Source organism: Phoenix dactylifera, chromosome 1 (assembly GCF_051530095.1).
Source record: "Phoenix dactylifera cultivar Ajwa chromosome 1, Ajwa_hap1_PhDact_Kaust_v1.1, whole genome shotgun sequence".
Lineage (NCBI taxonomy): Eukaryota > Viridiplantae > Streptophyta > Magnoliopsida > Arecales > Arecaceae > Phoenix > Phoenix dactylifera.
The window spans coordinates 37,224,558-37,240,718 of NC_143190.1; the positions used below are offsets into that span (position 1 = coordinate 37,224,558).

General features: G+C 39.2%; 1 protein-coding gene across 2 annotated transcripts; it reads left to right on the forward strand.

Annotated features, from left to right (window-relative positions):
• The first annotated feature begins 8,763 nt into the window (after positions 1-8,763).
• Positions 8,764-12,444, forward strand: LOC103723104 (septum-promoting GTP-binding protein 1-like). 2 transcript variants are annotated; one of them, XM_008813917.5, is made up of 6 exons: positions 8,764-9,395; positions 9,522-9,642; positions 9,753-9,849; positions 10,190-10,229; positions 10,405-10,488; positions 12,082-12,444. In XM_008813917.5, the coding sequence occupies exons 1-6, from the start codon at positions 9,087-9,089 to the stop codon at positions 12,244-12,246; spliced, it is 816 nt and encodes a 271-aa protein (XP_008812139.1). In that variant the 5' UTR covers positions 8,764-9,086; the 3' UTR covers positions 12,247-12,444. The 2 variants fall into 2 exon arrangements, with proteins under 2 accessions (XP_008812139.1, XP_008812140.4); XM_008813918.4 differs by lacking the exon at positions 12,082-12,444 and adding an exon at positions 10,589-11,244.
• Positions 12,445-16,161: the final 3,717 nt, after the last annotated feature.

The window sequence follows — 16,161 nt, forward strand, 5'->3', positions numbered from 1 at the left end:
TTCTACGCTGCAAATTGGATAAATTTTGCATGAAATCAGCAGAGCGAGCAATCATCAATTTGCAGGTTGTCTCTGAATCTTGCATTCAGGGAAAGCAGGGGCATCAGGACAGCTTCTAGTCCATCATAACCTGGAGTTCAACCAACCTGGTGTGTGTTCTTGGATTTGTTCTGAGACCTGCCCTTACTTTATAATTGCTTTTTTTGCACTGGAGTCCTGCCTTGTTTTGCCCGAGGTTTTAGGGTGAAGTCCATGTTAATTTTCAAGTACTTTCCATAATGCCAAAGATGGCATGGTAACTTACTCCTTGTTTACGGTTTTTAACTGATAACAGACGTGAGTGGCCAACTTGGCTAGAGAGTAGGTCAAAATGGTTCCTTTAAGGCTTTCTTGCTAGTTTGCCTGTCGCCACCAATATAATTGCAAGCAAGGTTGCTCAAGAGAAATCTGGTTCAGAGATGAATCAGTTGTACAAGAGCTCACTTGAGAATGAGACTGAATCATTTCTCATTCTAACGCTGGAGTTGTTCGCATGAACTTTAGGCTGTATCTACTCTGGTTCAGAATTAGGTTATGATAGGTTACTCGGTTTAGGTTCCCAGTCCAACTCAACCCAGTGGTCGGTACCTTTCACCTCTCAGTGAAAGGTCAACGGTTTGAATCATCGTGACTTGGTTCTCTGATGCTTACCAAACTAGATTCTCAGGGTTGGAGAGCTTCCTTAATCTTAATGTTCGATCAGTACCACTGAGAAAGGTACTGAAAGCCTCGACTCTGAGAGCTTCCTTAATCTCAGATTTGGAGAGTTTACCTCATTACTTGACTCTGAGAGGGTGGGTTCAACTATAAATCCCATCCAGAAAGCCAACTTTGCTTGGACCAACACCAAACCAAGACTAGGTGGGTTTGTTCTGGTTCTAAAGCAGGGCTTGATTGTTAAAAACAGTTTGGCTTTATTCCGAGCTGCTTTATAACATGTGTTCATGTGATGCAGTATCATAATTACAAGTGCCTCTGAGAGGGAAATGTTCCTAGAACGTGGAAAGCATATAGCTTGGATGCCACTTGCCGTTTACAAATACACTTTCAGATGAAAAAAGTTCAGCCGTGTGATCCAAGGAGTCGAATTGAAAGGATTTGCTTTATCCATTAGAAGAAGCAGGATGGATTGCATTGAATTTAAAGCAAGATCTTTTGCACATACACTTTTGATTCTTTTATACCTACACTTTTGATTGCTAGCTTAAAAGAACTATACAAGGTGGGTGCGTTACGTAAAAGGACAAATATCTACTGAAATTGCTGCTAGAAAGGTGAGATCCTAGTTGGGACATGTAGCAGAAAGTTCAATGCATGGTGGAGATGACTTCCAAAGGTGGAATCATCTATTCTATGAAATATATATACATCTCAATTAATTCCACAACTAATATGAGAAGGGGGAGGCAGTCTACTTGGTGCCATTCTACACCTGGCATGATCGGTATCGATCATTCATATATACGTAATGCATGCGTGATGTAATATGCCACTTAACGATGATGTTTGATTCAAACCTAAGATCTCTCATATAAGGGGCAAGCACGACAAGTGTCTTGCATGAAACCTATCTACTGGGTTTTAACGACCAAAATAATAAACTTTTATCCAAGCATGAGAGGCTTGTGGCCGGTTCTTTGCAGCCGTATCTAATGAATCCTCAGCAGCTCCATCCTAACAAGATAGAAAAAAAAAAAGAGAAGGCAACAATCAAATCCCTCAAAAAACCATTTGTTCCACAAACCTCCATAACTTTTGTTGCCACCAGGGTCTTCAAACTTGTCCCTTGTGTATCGCCAGCTTTCAAGAAAACTTTCTTTAAGCCAGTGACTCACCACTATGAGACTAATTTTTCCCCTTCTGCACTTCAAACAAGTAAACAATTTAGACAAACATATGGGCGACACAACTTGATGATTTCTTGCATACACAATGGCAGTCATCAATGAATGAATAACGTTAGAAATTAAAATGCGCTGTGTAATCATTGTTGTGGTACCAAGCCAAATGGCTGGATGAGGAGAGGAGTTTGGTTGCTGAAGTCTTGTTTGGTGGCTAGACTTTCTTATCTACCAATTCATGATCACTTTGTCCAATATTATCTAAGAGTGCTGCTTCAATCACACCACTTGGCAGAGTAATCTAGAAGATAATCAGGAGTGACCGAGACGCTGTCAGAACTATGCAATCCAAGATTCTCAGAAGAATCCCATTTTATGTTGAATGGATGCATGATATCTAAGTTTGTTTTCTTCTTCTTTTTTAAGGTGGAATTTGTTTTCTCTGAGAGAAGATATTATAATTATTTTTTTGGTTGGTAGATTTGGTATGGGTCTACTCCGCCAATCACAAGCTTCCACACATTTAACCTAGAAAAGGAACCTCACATCCCAAGAAGATAACCAAAAAAAATCCCTGAATAGTTTTAAACATCTAACTAATCTAGTACTAACTGATAACCTTCAATTCCCGCATCAATATTAAGTAAAGCTTTTCTAATTTGTTAACCACTCCTTCCTTTCTCTCTGTTTAATGAAGTACGATGAGTTACTGATGAGCAACTTAATGACAATTCGCTGGGGAATTTATACAGTGATGGGATTCAAGTCTATTATCTACAGAGCGACCCTGTAACAAATTAACACTAATAATTGAAATTTATAGATGGTTGTTGCCTTCAGCAAGCAGCTACTAGCGGATCATAGCATTCATGAAATTTCAGTACTGTGACATGTCTTTGTTCCAACTACATCAAGGCACCACACTATTATTTGGTGTGGAGGGCTACAACTTACTAATTTCTCCTTCTTAAGTGGATTAGGTGGTTGCCCATGGAGTTCTCCTGATTCCCTCCACTCATCAAAAGGTCCTCAGCTTGCTCATATTTTGGGGGTGGCTGGCGTACGCACAAACTCTCATCCCTCTCCTCAGACCCTTGATTTAGCTATTTATATGTACATTGTCTTTAAATGGAACATCCACATGGAATGCAAACAAACATATCTTTGAATATATAATATGGTGTCCATCCCTTTCATTCTTTTCTCTGCCCTACTATATATGTTCATTCTTTTTCTATTGCAAAGCAGTTAGGTATGGGTCAATGAATGAGAGATTTCGGCTTCCACAACCCAACAAGAAAAGGTTAGCCGGGGAAGAAAAGAAACAGAGACATAATATCCTCATGCTACACTCCATCTGCTCAAGTTATAGGTATCACTAGATCTCATTTGAAGGCAGATGGCATAGAAGGGACAAAAGATTATGAAAGATGCAGCATCCAACATATAACTTCTTATGCAATTTATGGTGGCCATCAAGCTTCTAGGATCTTGTTTCTTTTTGTTGGTAGGAAATCGAGGATTACTTAAAATGATGAAGCATTGGCTACTGGTATACCCAAGATACATCGTCTCAGTACTCGGCTTCGAGATTGTGTACCGGTACTGAACTAAGTTGGTACATCCCATACCATCCGGTTCAGTACGATATGGTATACTGTGGATATACTAATAAAGTTACCTCAGCAAAAAAACCATAAAATCCTCAAGCTCTATATTCAGAATAGACTTCTATCTCTAAATGGAAATATCAAGAACCCTTGAATATATCAAAATGCATTCTACGTTACAATAGAAAATATCAATAAATACCTTACTATGAGTAACAATACTAAAAAAAACTCCAAGGTCCTGAGACATCTTGCAAGCTCCCTTCCCAACTAGCCATCACTTAAATTTAACATACAATTTGTGTTTGTTAAAACAGAAAAAAGGAAAGATATTCTATTCCAAATTACAACTCTATATGGGACTAATTCCAATTTGAGACTTAATAATCTAATATGTATCATGGGTCATCTTAACATAGGATGGGGCCTACTCCTTTTTCCTATTCCAATTTGAGACTTAATAATCTAATATCTATCATGGGTCATCTTTAACATAGGATGGGGCCTACTCCTTTTTCCTGATGCGGATAAAAGCGCCACATCAGGTGGTGCTATTATGATCCCGGGCTAGTGGTATCTGATTCCTTTTTATTCGAGTGGCAGACATGCTAACAATTATTACAATATGCCTTCAAGGGCTGATCCGTGGGCTGGGTGGCGGCCCACGGACTGACAACAAAGTACACCAAATAAGCGCATAAGGAAGGGTCCCTTCTGAGTTTGATATCCCACCATCTCGAGAATTGTGGGCCCACGTTGTACGCGTGAAATGTGGGCCCACCAAACCCAAGAAGGGAGCCAGTTTAATTTGCATTAAGGACCTTTCTAAGGATCCAAAAGCTCTCAAGTACTTCGATTCCGAAGCGCGATCTTTTAAAAGCCCTTCTCTCGGACGGACTCACATGGGCCAATGGGAATCATGATGCATTACTTTGTTAAAGTGAAAGCGCGAGACAGGGTATCCGAATCTTTTGTAGGAACTTTGCTTAAGAAATGTTGAGAAAAGGATAGAAAAGGAAAATAATTACGTCCTTGGAGAATGGGTAGGCGTCATATGGGATGATTTATTAACGACAAATTATATTATTATACAGCATAAAAATTGATTTTTTTTTTTTTATATACAAAACCCACTACATATGTAATTATTTAACACATTTTTTTTATAACTTTCTGATATTAATATACAATATTGACCTAGAAATTTTAAGATTTTTATTGGCGTTTGATCCAATGCGCACCTTTCGACTCACCCACATGCTATGCTACTTTTCTTATTATGATGCATAAAAAATGTGTGTAACAAGTAAGCAACTTTAGACGGCTTGAAACTTTAAATTTTTTCATTTATCTACTGATCTCGAAACGACCATTGTCCAGCCCATCGATGAATTCATGTGAAGAAAAGAGTATTGTTCTTCCATGCGAAAGATAGAACCACTGTCCAATTTTAAATTGCATGCATATATTATGTTGATTTGGCATTGATAAAACTACATGATGCACAACATATCACTTCTCAGTTTCTTCTGAAAGTAACTTCGTTCCTTTGGCTTTGCAATTAGAACTCCCCCTCAGAAGTGAGAGTTATGTATTATAATTTCACATAACAGAGTTCAATTGTTCCCCTTCTGAGAGATTTTTTTTTTTTTTCTGGAAAGAAGATAACCATTTCTAAGGACGGGAGCGGGTGTTATGAAGGAATCTAATGCTATATGATCAAAAAGAAGACTATATATTTACAGTCAAGGGCATCATGAGAATTTTTGTTGTCATTTGACAACTTGTGTGCTCGGATCCTTTACTACGTAGTGTAGCAAATTTCTTCTCTTCTACTTGGCCAAGTGGTCAAGGCTTCTCTAATGGGTTTGTATTGCAATTCTCAGCTGTAATCCTGCACAATTGGAGGGTGGTTTTCCAGTGAAGACGCATTCAAATTTTGATTTGTTAAAACCTGCATCAAAATCAACCAATATAATATTCGCTTATGCTGCGGATCGAATACACAGGATCCAATGCTGCATTCGTATACCTTCACTATTTTCTTAAGAGCCTATTTGGAAATTCCACTAGATTTGGTTTCATAGATATAGAGAAAGCTGAGGGGAGGAGGTTTGTTAATTCTATCAAGATTAGGCCTGCAATTCCCTATGCTCTCCCCTCCCTATATATCCTAGGGCATATGACAGGATTTTGCTAAACAAGTCCTAAGTAAGTCAAAAATCAACTCAAGATGCCATGCTACTAATAAAGTTTTCGAGTGAGATATGTAAACCTTTGACAGAACAAAATATAGTTAGCCATGATGTGTTCATGAAATATCGACCGAGAAACTTAGTAGTTTTGTGGCAGGATAATATAAAAATACCGACCATGATGCACCTAATATGCCCAAACTTTTTGAAACTTAGCTTGGTCCTAAGATGCACTTACCCTATAGCATCTTCCCTCTTTCCTATCAGATGCCCACATCCTGCTACAGCAACATTATTGTTTGTCAAGAATGATACTGCCATTTTCTTAAAAAATATACACATTGCCATAAGATTTCTTTAAAATGGACAGACAAAGATTCCAATTCAATCTTGGTTCAGATATTATTCTCTTCCTGTCGAAATCAAAATCTTGAAAGGGTTGAAGTTCTTATCTTCTAGCAAGCCAACCAATTTATTCCCCAATTATTTTGCATGGGGTCAAATTAGGAATGCAAACTGACGGTCCAAACAACTTTCCTTGTGAGGCATTCATTGATAATTTTTTCTAGGCAGCGACAGTAATGGAATCTGATGCAGGCAAACAAATTCAAGGCATGATCATGAATGACTCTGGCACTCAATTAGACGAGTATTAGTCTTCATCCAATGTTTGTTGGTATGTCCAAATAGACCTATAAAGAAAACTACCATTAATTAATAATAAATCTCTTACAATAGCAATCTTTTATCAATTATATAAACACAAGGCCGGTGCCTTACTCAAATTTAAATGTGCTGAAGTGTAACAACCTAGCCTACTTTAAGGTGTACAATTTAAATCACTAGCTAGGACGGCTAGTCCCACATCTGATTAGTTTATCTTGAATTAATCGGCATGGCTGGCTCTGACTTCAAGAGTGATGGTAAAGATATTGTAACAAGGTAAAAATTTAGTTGGACCAGATCCACTGCTAAGCTGGTAGACCAGTCCAACCAGAAAGCAACATGGCTCAGTTACTCTTTTTCCTCTTATTTCTTCTTTGTTCATGCTGTTTTTCGATTGAATGGATCTATCAGCTCAGCGGTGGACCAGGGCCAACCCATAGTTCCTCCACAAAAATATTTTCGAGGACAGCTCACATCTTGCCCCTCGAGCACTATCCTTGGCTTTGCTCAATGCTAATAGCCATCAACTTTGTAAATACCTAATTCGAGTCTTGATGGAGAGGAAGCCCGCCACATAAACCAAAGTTCTAAGTCCTCTTTGAAACAAAGGGGGCCCTTCTCATCCGCTTGTTCTTTGATATCCCTGCCCCATCAACCCCAAAACCTAAAAATTGGCTGCTAATCTATGGTCCTTACCACCCATACAATTATAGGACCACTAATCTTTGTTAAGCATAAAAGCTATTATAACATCATGGACACAAAAGAAAAACCCAGAGTTCTACACTGATCTTTGACACTTTCTTGGTTTAGATGTTCCGTAGGTCACTCTAGGTTAGGTTTTGGTGGGTCAACCTAATAGGAAATGAGCAAGGCTTCACTCAAGGTAGCATGACCTGCTACAAGGTCATTTCTCAATCTATAAATACCAATAGGTTACACCAACTAAATCTTAAACATTATAGGTTAGTGTTTTTTTTTTTCCTTTAATCATCCTTAAGTATATCTATAAGTTATATCCATAGACCTTGCATCTGGCTCGTCACAAGTGAACATAAGAAGCTTCCAGTAGACATATTGATTGCATTATATTTTAGTGAAACTTGTATTATAATAAGATTATAGAAAAAGTTTAAAATGAAATTGTAGAGCAAGTACCTTATAAGTGATGCGAATTGCAACATTCCTGGCTTATTTTTAAGGTAGGTGTTTTAGTGAGTAACTGCGGAGTGACTCTAAAGACAAATACCCTAAGATCCTAACTAATGCAGATGTTTCGTATGGGTTAGTGAATCGAAATACAAATCGCCACTCTTAAGCTAGTGCACAAGTTCTATAGCAAATGAGAGCCATCCTTTAAACTATAATTAGTTTATAGTTGTTATTTAGCTTTCCACACACACATATGCTCTTTAACAAAGACCCATCAGCTTTCTAATAACCGGATATACATTCTTGATGCAATAAACTAATTATAGAAGAATCCTCGTCATTAGAATTCTAGAGCAAAGGAAAACATAATTGAATATTATGTGGTTATTCCTCTCTAACAACCAGAAACTGTCAGTTAAAACTTTTAAATGACCAATGTGTTTTAGTCTTTCCAAGTTATGAAATCTTCATCATACTTGGATTTTCTCGTTGACATGCACTGCGCAACGAACAATGATTCCGGTCTATTGGCAACCATCGATAGCCCTCTTTCTGGAAATTGTCATTTGATAGTTGCTTAGCAGCTAACACTTCTCAAGAAAAGTTGGCAGCAGCTATCAATAGTACTTGCCACTTCCTCATTCCAAAAAGTTTTACTTATTATATGATTATCTAGTTAATTGCTTAGGTTTTCTATATTTGGAGTTTTACTAGATCTTCTATACTTTACTTGCATGTTTATTACCTATTTAAATTTGTATTTGAGAACTCCCATTTCCAAAAGAGGTTCCTCGGTAGTACAGAAACAAGCAATAAGTCTAAGGAGTAAATCACCCTAACTCGATACCACTGTAGTATGAACACATCCCAAAAAATCAGAAACGATAGGTCCAAAAAGTCTTTGATATATATGTGCCTCACTAGTCTAAAGTACTTCACTGAAGTGATCAGCTGCAAAAGAAGTTACCCGATTCATTGTCCCGTTCATCTTCCAGTAGATATGTCTCGCTCCAAAGAAGATGCATCCTTTTGCTGAACTCCAGATATCCTAAAGTAATAGGTATGTGCACAACTTCTCCTAACCCAGCTAATCATTGTGGATGAGTCACCCTTCGTTAAGACAACATTGGTTCTCAAAATACACCGAGCATGGCTAAGGCTGGCCTAGCGAGCAAATCACCTCTCAGAGGCTGTAACCCAAATGACCAAAAGGACCAAATGGCTATAAAGATGGGCATAACCCTCTCTCTTGCCCAAGAAGCCGGCAAATTGGACTGACCAAAGATATCTTCTATAATCGGTCAACCGTCCCCGTCCACACGCAGTCTCTTTCGTACCATCCGGTCGTTACCACAACAACAAAGGATAGTAGATTGAGAAGGCCAGATTAAAGAAGAGCAGAGGAGAGGAGAGCTCCACAAAGAGAGAAAGGAAAACAAAACACTTCCAACAATAATAAAATAGCTCCTCCTCCTCCTCCTCCTCCTCCTCCCCCCTCCCTTGTTGATGGCGAGGCCAGGCCTTCAACCATCCTCCTCCACCACCACCACCACCATCACCACCATCACCACGACCACCTCGCCATGACTCACTTCAGCCGGACGTTGACTCGTCTCGACCATAAGTGGGCTCGCTTCGTCCATCTCGCCGTCGTCCGCCGCTTCTTCCGCCTCCTCTGGGACAACCTCCTCGCATGTTCTTCGCCCGGCGGCCACGCCCGGTACCGGCGGCTAGAGGGCGGCCTCTCGCCGCAGCTCAAGGCGGTCGAGGACGTCCCTGCGGCGGCCGCAGGCCCTTCGGACGCATGCAGCGATATCGAGGTGGATACCGATTTGGTGCCGCTGAAGATTAGCCTCCTCGGCGACTGCCATATCGGAAAAACAAGCTTCATGGTATTTTTTTTAAAAAATACATGGTCCTTAATTATAGTTTTATGGTTCTGTTTTTGTTAAATTTCGTGATACAATTAATACTAATTTATTGTGTTCTCTTAATTTTGGTGGGTTTTTTATTGACAGGTTAAGTATGTGGGAGATATAGAGGAACAGAGGGGGTTACAACTGACAGGGCTGAATCTAATGGATAAAATTTTAGCCGTTAGGGGTGCGAGGATTGGATTTAGTATTTGGGATGTTGGAGGTATTTTTCCCCTCTTTTTCCTCCAAATATTTTAATTTTATTATTTCTTATTTAGTTTGTTCTTTAGGGTTTTTTTTTCCATTTTTAATTTTTTTCATGCTTGCTTGTAGGTGATCGTCAGTTTCTTGATCATGTCCCTATAGCTTGTAAAGATGCTGCGGCGATTCTTATTATGTTCGATCTAACCAGCCGTTGCACACTAAATAAGTAAGTCTATTCTTTATTTTTATTTATTTATTTATTACTAATCTCTAAGTTTGGATTTCTCGTTCCACCTGATTTCTTTTTTTTTTTTTGGTGGTGTGGTTGAAAATTATGAGATTCAGAAATGATCTTTGGTTAGAAATTAAAAGAAGGCTTTAAGATTCTGTCAATATACTAATGATATTTCTTGTTTTATGGTGCTAAGTATAGCAACAGGAAACATGTACTAATCTGAACCAACCTATGTCATTACTTCAAAAAAAAAAAGTCATGGATACGATGCAGAAAAGTTTTTTTATGATCTGCCACTTATGATTTGTCTTCTTTTTTTTTTTTGGTTCAGCGCTATCAACTGGTATCAACGAGCAAGAAAATGGAATAAGGTATTAAAATCTCATCATCTTTTTCCTCTAATTATTATAAGTATCCTTGCCCAAGAGATTAGGTAGGCTTGGATAAGGGCGGCCAAAAAAAAAAAAAAGATATTAATTAATATATTCTGGTAAATTGTTTAAACTGATTATATTAATTTTTTTCCTCTCCTGATCCTGAATTCAGACGGCAATCCCTATCTTAATAGGAACGAAGTTTGATGACTTTGCTCAGCTTCCTCTTGAAATGCAATGGACCATAGTGAATCAGGTAATCTAAATTTTCATTTGCCTTTTCTCTTTTTTTTGTCACATTTGAGGTAAATCATTTCCCTTATGTTGACTGATAATATGTTTGTTATATGCAAAAGCCCCATGAAGCTAAGCTTCCTTTCTACCTGAGTGGTTGCTCTATTGGGAAATAAGAAAAGCATTAGGTGATTTAAACCTGAATTGAAGTGCAACACCTATGTATGTGGTAGGCATGGTGAACAAATGTGTCCTTTTCATCTCAGAATGATGATGAAACTTCCTGCCTTCCAATAACACCAGACACATGCCATGCAACTGAACTATAATGGCATAGAGGTGTAGTACTTTTGACAATGGATAGCAGCTGGACCCAAACCATACTCCATGGGAAAATGATGGGAAAAATCAGTACAAAAGTGAAAAATAATTGAAAAACTATGCCACAGTTAGCTATACTTTTCTGTATTAAAAGGGAGAAGAAAAGAGAAGAAACAACTGATGTGTTAGGGTAGCCATCAGAAAAGGTGCATGAAATGCTATGTCTCTGTATTCACATCCAGAATAACTTTTTTATAGTAGAAGTAACACTTTCCATGAGTGATGCTCCTCATATATAGTTCGGATCGTATGCCATCTAATTTTCTCAAACCTCTACCAGTATATTTAAATTCTCTTTCCATTTGGGTTTTTTTCCTAGAACAATTACATGTGAAACATATTATATGGTTCAGTTTCTATCCTGAGACAAATAATTACATTGCCATAACTTCTTTTCTGGAGATTGAATCACAACCTTTTTTGGTTGTCATATTGATTGCCTCTGTCCAAACAGTGCACTTTTTCAATGAGTTCTCTAAGGCTTGTTTCCATATCAAAAGCAATCTAGCCTTTCATATACTGTGATGCTGCAAGTATTGGTTTGGAAGACCCCCTGCTAAAGGCTTCAGAGACAAAGCCATCCTAATATCACCAGAGCAATCTGTTTTAGAAATTAGACACCTGAAACAGAGAGAATCACTAACTGGTCCATGGACCAATATGATAAAAACTAAACATGGAGTATGGACCTTCTTGTACCACCGAATGCAAATAATGGTCCCCAGCTTGATGGAGAACCAGTTCTGAGCCTCTTCTTGGAATAACTGTGCCCCTATTTGCTTGGGTTCAAATTTGATTCATTACCACACATTTTCGCTCCACTTTATCCCCAAGTTGACTACGCTCCGTCAATGAAATGATCAATTTGTTGTCGAATGGTTTAATGAATGCGGATCACAATCTCCATTCTTGGCATAGTTCTTCGATAATTGTTCATCTTTTTAGCGAATTCAAACTTTGATATCGTAGTTGTATTCAATTTGGATAGAAGTAACAAAGGAATATTATTTGGATTCATGCACCGGGGATTAATCTAATAGAACCTTCCATGTTGGAAATCTTGGTCGTAGGTGGGGGCCAATGGCAAACTGGGTCGTGGGGGATCCACTGAACACAGGCTTCTTGTTAATTTTATATCTTTTTTGAAGGAAAAAATTATCTTGTAACTTTATTATGGCATGACTATGGTTTCTAGAAGAAACTAAGCTTGATTTTTCTGGTGTTATTTGGGCAGGCCAGAGCATATGCAAGAGTGATGAAAGCTACTCTCTTTTTTTCAAGTGCCACTCACAACATAAATGTGAACAAAATTTTCAAGTTCGTAATAGCCAAGCTCTTTAACCTGCCATGGACCATAGAGAGAAATTTGACGCTCGGAGAACCCATCATCGACTTCTAGGATTCTCTCCTTTTTTTTCTCTATCTTTTGCTTTCTATGGTTACATAACCATGGTCTTGTAAGTGCAAGATTGTACATAGCAAAAAAATTCCATCAAACCTTGGAAGGTGTTTATTCAAGTGTTTGGTCTGAGTAATTTTCATATTATTTCTTAAAAATAATTGGTGCTACACCCATCATTATTATGTGAAGAATAAACTCCGAGTCTAAATTATTTGTTCTGCTTTTATCATTACAATAAAAGATTGGCTTCTGATAATGAACCGAAACTTATAGAAAAATCAGTGGTTCAAGAAATAGGATGGTAGGTTATTATATCACAACCCTTAGCAAAATTCTAATTCACCATATATGCTGAAATCTAACATGGATCGAATAGACCATGGTTCCAAGACTTGACTTGGATTTAATGTACTCAACTTGAGTCCGACCTCGACCAACCTCAGCTGAATAGACCAAATCGCTGGCCTTAGGCGGTTCATTTTGAAATGGGCGATGATCAAATCACTTGGAGAAACATCCTTCCACGCAGCCTTTCAGCTTGGCTCGTCCGACCACCGAAATCCACCGCAGATTTGCTACGATCGTGTCAAATCTAATTAAACCTAGACCGTTCCACCGCACATGCAGCAATGAATCCGGCTCGGGATCCAGATAGCCCATCAGACTACAGCGTCAAGTACTAGCGTCAGAACTGTCAGTTATGACACCCGTAAATTAACGGATACGATGGATCCCCGTAGTTAACGCGGATGGCAGATCCTAAGGTCGTACTTATATATTATGCGCACGTGTATAATTTACGCAGGTGACTATTATTTATATGCATTAATTTGAGTTTTTTTTTTTTTATTACAAAAGACTGCTCATACAATTCTAACACGAGTACAACCAGCAAAATCAAGAAAAAAGTGGAAAGGCAGCATCAAATTATATTCAAAGAATCTTTCCAGAATGATGAGCAACAAAGGGGGCGACCTAGCCTGTCGTCCTATTCGTCTTACGATACACGTGAGCAGCTTGAAATGAATCACAATCTTTCGCCATCCTTTGGATATTTCTAGGCAATGGGTAGCTATGTACACCACCTATACGCAGGCGCCCCACCCATTTTTTTATTACCTCTTTAAACTCGGTTGCTGCTTGCTCCGCCATGCATGGATTGGAGCTTGGGAGATCTTGATGCCGCCGTCGCTCGAACGGGCATACTGTCGCCCCCATGATCACTTCTTCGGCACCGTGATCTGTCTCCAACCTTAAGTACCTCTTCCACCATGGTATTTATCTTTCTTGGATCCCTAATTCTCTCTTTTTTTTACCTCTATTTGGGCTTTCTCGTCCCTAGGGGGAGTGAATTCATTCGGATCATGCAATCTAATCAAGATAATGCTGTATACGTGAATTCATTCGGATCATGCAATCTAATCAAGATAATGCTGTATACTTTCTTCGGCACGGTGAGCCTCCCCCCCCCCCCCCCCCCCCCCCCCCCCGCGCCCTTCCTATTTTTTCCACTACTTATAGAAATTTATTTCGTCTGGATTCCTCATCTTTAGTGATTTATTTTGTCAATTTGTTCATGTTCTTGATATTGTGATACAATCACGACTAATTCTATATTATTCAAAATTCTGATCTCAATGTTTCTGTCCAGTGTCTGCCGAGCCGACTGAACCGGCATACCGATGGGCTCTGGTATCAGTTCGGTACCCGTTGGAACTGGTGTCGAACCGGAACTACAAAAAAAAAAAAAAAAAAACGGCCGATGCGCATGCGCATCCGCATTTTAGCCACAGAGTGCATTAAATGCTACTCTGTAGTATTAAATGCCCATGCGGCCCCGCGTGGACTCGCACTCATGCACGGTGCTGCGTGGGCTCGCTGTTCCGCGCGAAGAACCGCACCCGGGCGCGGGAAACCGCGCGGGAGCAAGGTTCTCTGCTAGTGGAATTGCGCAAGGGATCGCTCGTGCCTGCACGGACGAGTTGCCCCGCATGCGGAAAGATTTTTTTTTTCTTTTTTTTTTTCTCTTCCCTTCTTCTTCCTCCTTCCCGAACTCTCTCCTCCTCTCATTTCTTCCGCTCTCTCCTCTGTTCTTCTCTCTTTCCCCCCCTTCTCCTACGAGCAAGGAAGGAACCGTTAGGAGGGCCGCGCGCGTGTCGGGGTGCTCAGGAGGGGGTCAGCTCGAGATACGTCGAACCGTTTTCTTCTTCTCCTCCTCTTTTTTTTCTTCTTCCTCTTCTTTCTTCCTCTTCTCCTCTCTCTCTTCTTTCTTCTTCCTCGCTTGGTTCCGGCCCCGTACCATTTTATGTGGCTGTACCATACCGATGGGGGTCGGTACTAATACGATACGTACTGAACTGGCCGGTAAGCGGACCATGTTTCTATCCACTATTAGATTTCTCAATACAATAGCTTACCCTGTTCAAGAAAGAAGCAAATAGTGTTTCTCTATTTTTTTCTTCGGTTTTTTTGGTTTCTGTATTGGTTTGGTTCTTTAAGTTCTGTTTTCTTGATATCTTGTTTTCTCTTCTGGCAAGAAAGTAGATAGCATTTGGTGATTTTCTGTCGCTATATACTTCACAATTGGATTTTCGGCATGTCTGAATGTTGCATATGAACGATGCTTTGTTTAGTATCCTGGTCTCAATGTAATGAAGACAATAGACATTGAAATTAAGTCTGCATCAAATATCTTTGAAATTCAAAGAAAAAGAATGCCAGAGAAGAAATAAGTAGTTGATCATATACAACATTCAATTTGGACATGCAGAAAACCTGATTGTATAGTATATAGAGACAAAATCAGCAAAAGCTATCTACTTTCTTGCTAGAAGAGAGAACAAAAAAATAACCCCACATTAATAAAACAGAAATTAAAGAACCAAACTAATAAAAGAACCAAAAAGCTCAAGAAGAAGAAACAGACATGGACTATTAGCTTCTTTCTTGAACTTGGTAGACTATTGCAACGAGAAATTTAGGGGTGGATGAAAACATTAAGACCAAGACTCGGGAGAATATAGGGATACTTCACTGCGATCTTAGCATAATATCAAGGACAAAAACAAATTTTAACAGAACAAATCATTAAAGATGAGGAATCTTGACGAAATCAACTACCAGAAGGGGTGAAAAAACTGAGAAAGACAGCGAGCCTCACCTCATTATTATTTTTTTTGTGTGGTACAGCGGCGGCTCATATCCGATGGGAGTGAGGGTAGCTAACAGAGTCAGGAAAGATAAAGACAATGCAAGAGAAAAGGTACTGACATAGGGTTTGCCCATTTACAAAGAAATCACATAGAAGTTAGTAGTTTTCAAAAAATTTTGGTTAGACCGCATGATGCGTAGAACTTCACCAATCACCATCTATAGAGTATAAAGAAGGGACAAGAAATTGATCAAGAAATAGAACTAGAGATAAAAAAGCGTGTGGACAAGGGTAAATGCCATGGTGGAAGAGAAGAGTCTGAGGTCGAGGAAGTGGAGGGAAAAGCTGGAGAAGCAATCATGGGGGTGACCTGAAAAAATAAAAGAAAATTTGAAGTCCTGGAAGGCAAGGAGGTAAGTAATACTTTTATAATAAAAGTAAACAATAACCAATCGTACTAAGGGACGCATAAATGACAACAAAAGATGTAAATACACCTCCTTTTTTTTATTTTTATTTTTTTAAGTAAATCTTATTGGGAAATGATAAGGGATAAAATGGATTGTCCTGCTCAGGATAGGGATCATCCCACACCAACCAGGCCAGACCTCAGCGCCGACCAGGCCAGACCTCAGCCCCACTAAGAGCTAGTCCGAGCTCGGATTTCACCAAAAGATCGGCCGACCTCGCCCAAATCTCTCCACTATTACGACATGCAGCAACCTGCTCCAACGACGCGCCCCGACCTAAGCTCGAGGCAC

What these genes read in the sequence shown, in the direction of transcription:
- LOC103723104 (XM_008813917.5), top strand. Translation starts at nt 9,087, where the DNA reads ATGACTCACTTCAGCCGGACGTTGACTCGTCTCGACCATAAGTGGGCT. An exon ending in TAGTATTTGGGATGTTGGAG is followed by an intron (nt 9,643 to 9,752) that starts GTATTTTTCCCC and finishes GCTTGCTTGTAG; the next exon opens with GTGATCGTCAGTTTCTTGAT. An exon ending in GAGCAAGAAAATGGAATAAG is followed by an intron (nt 10,230 to 10,404) that starts GTATTAAAATCT and finishes TCCTGAATTCAG; the next exon opens with ACGGCAATCCCTATCTTAAT.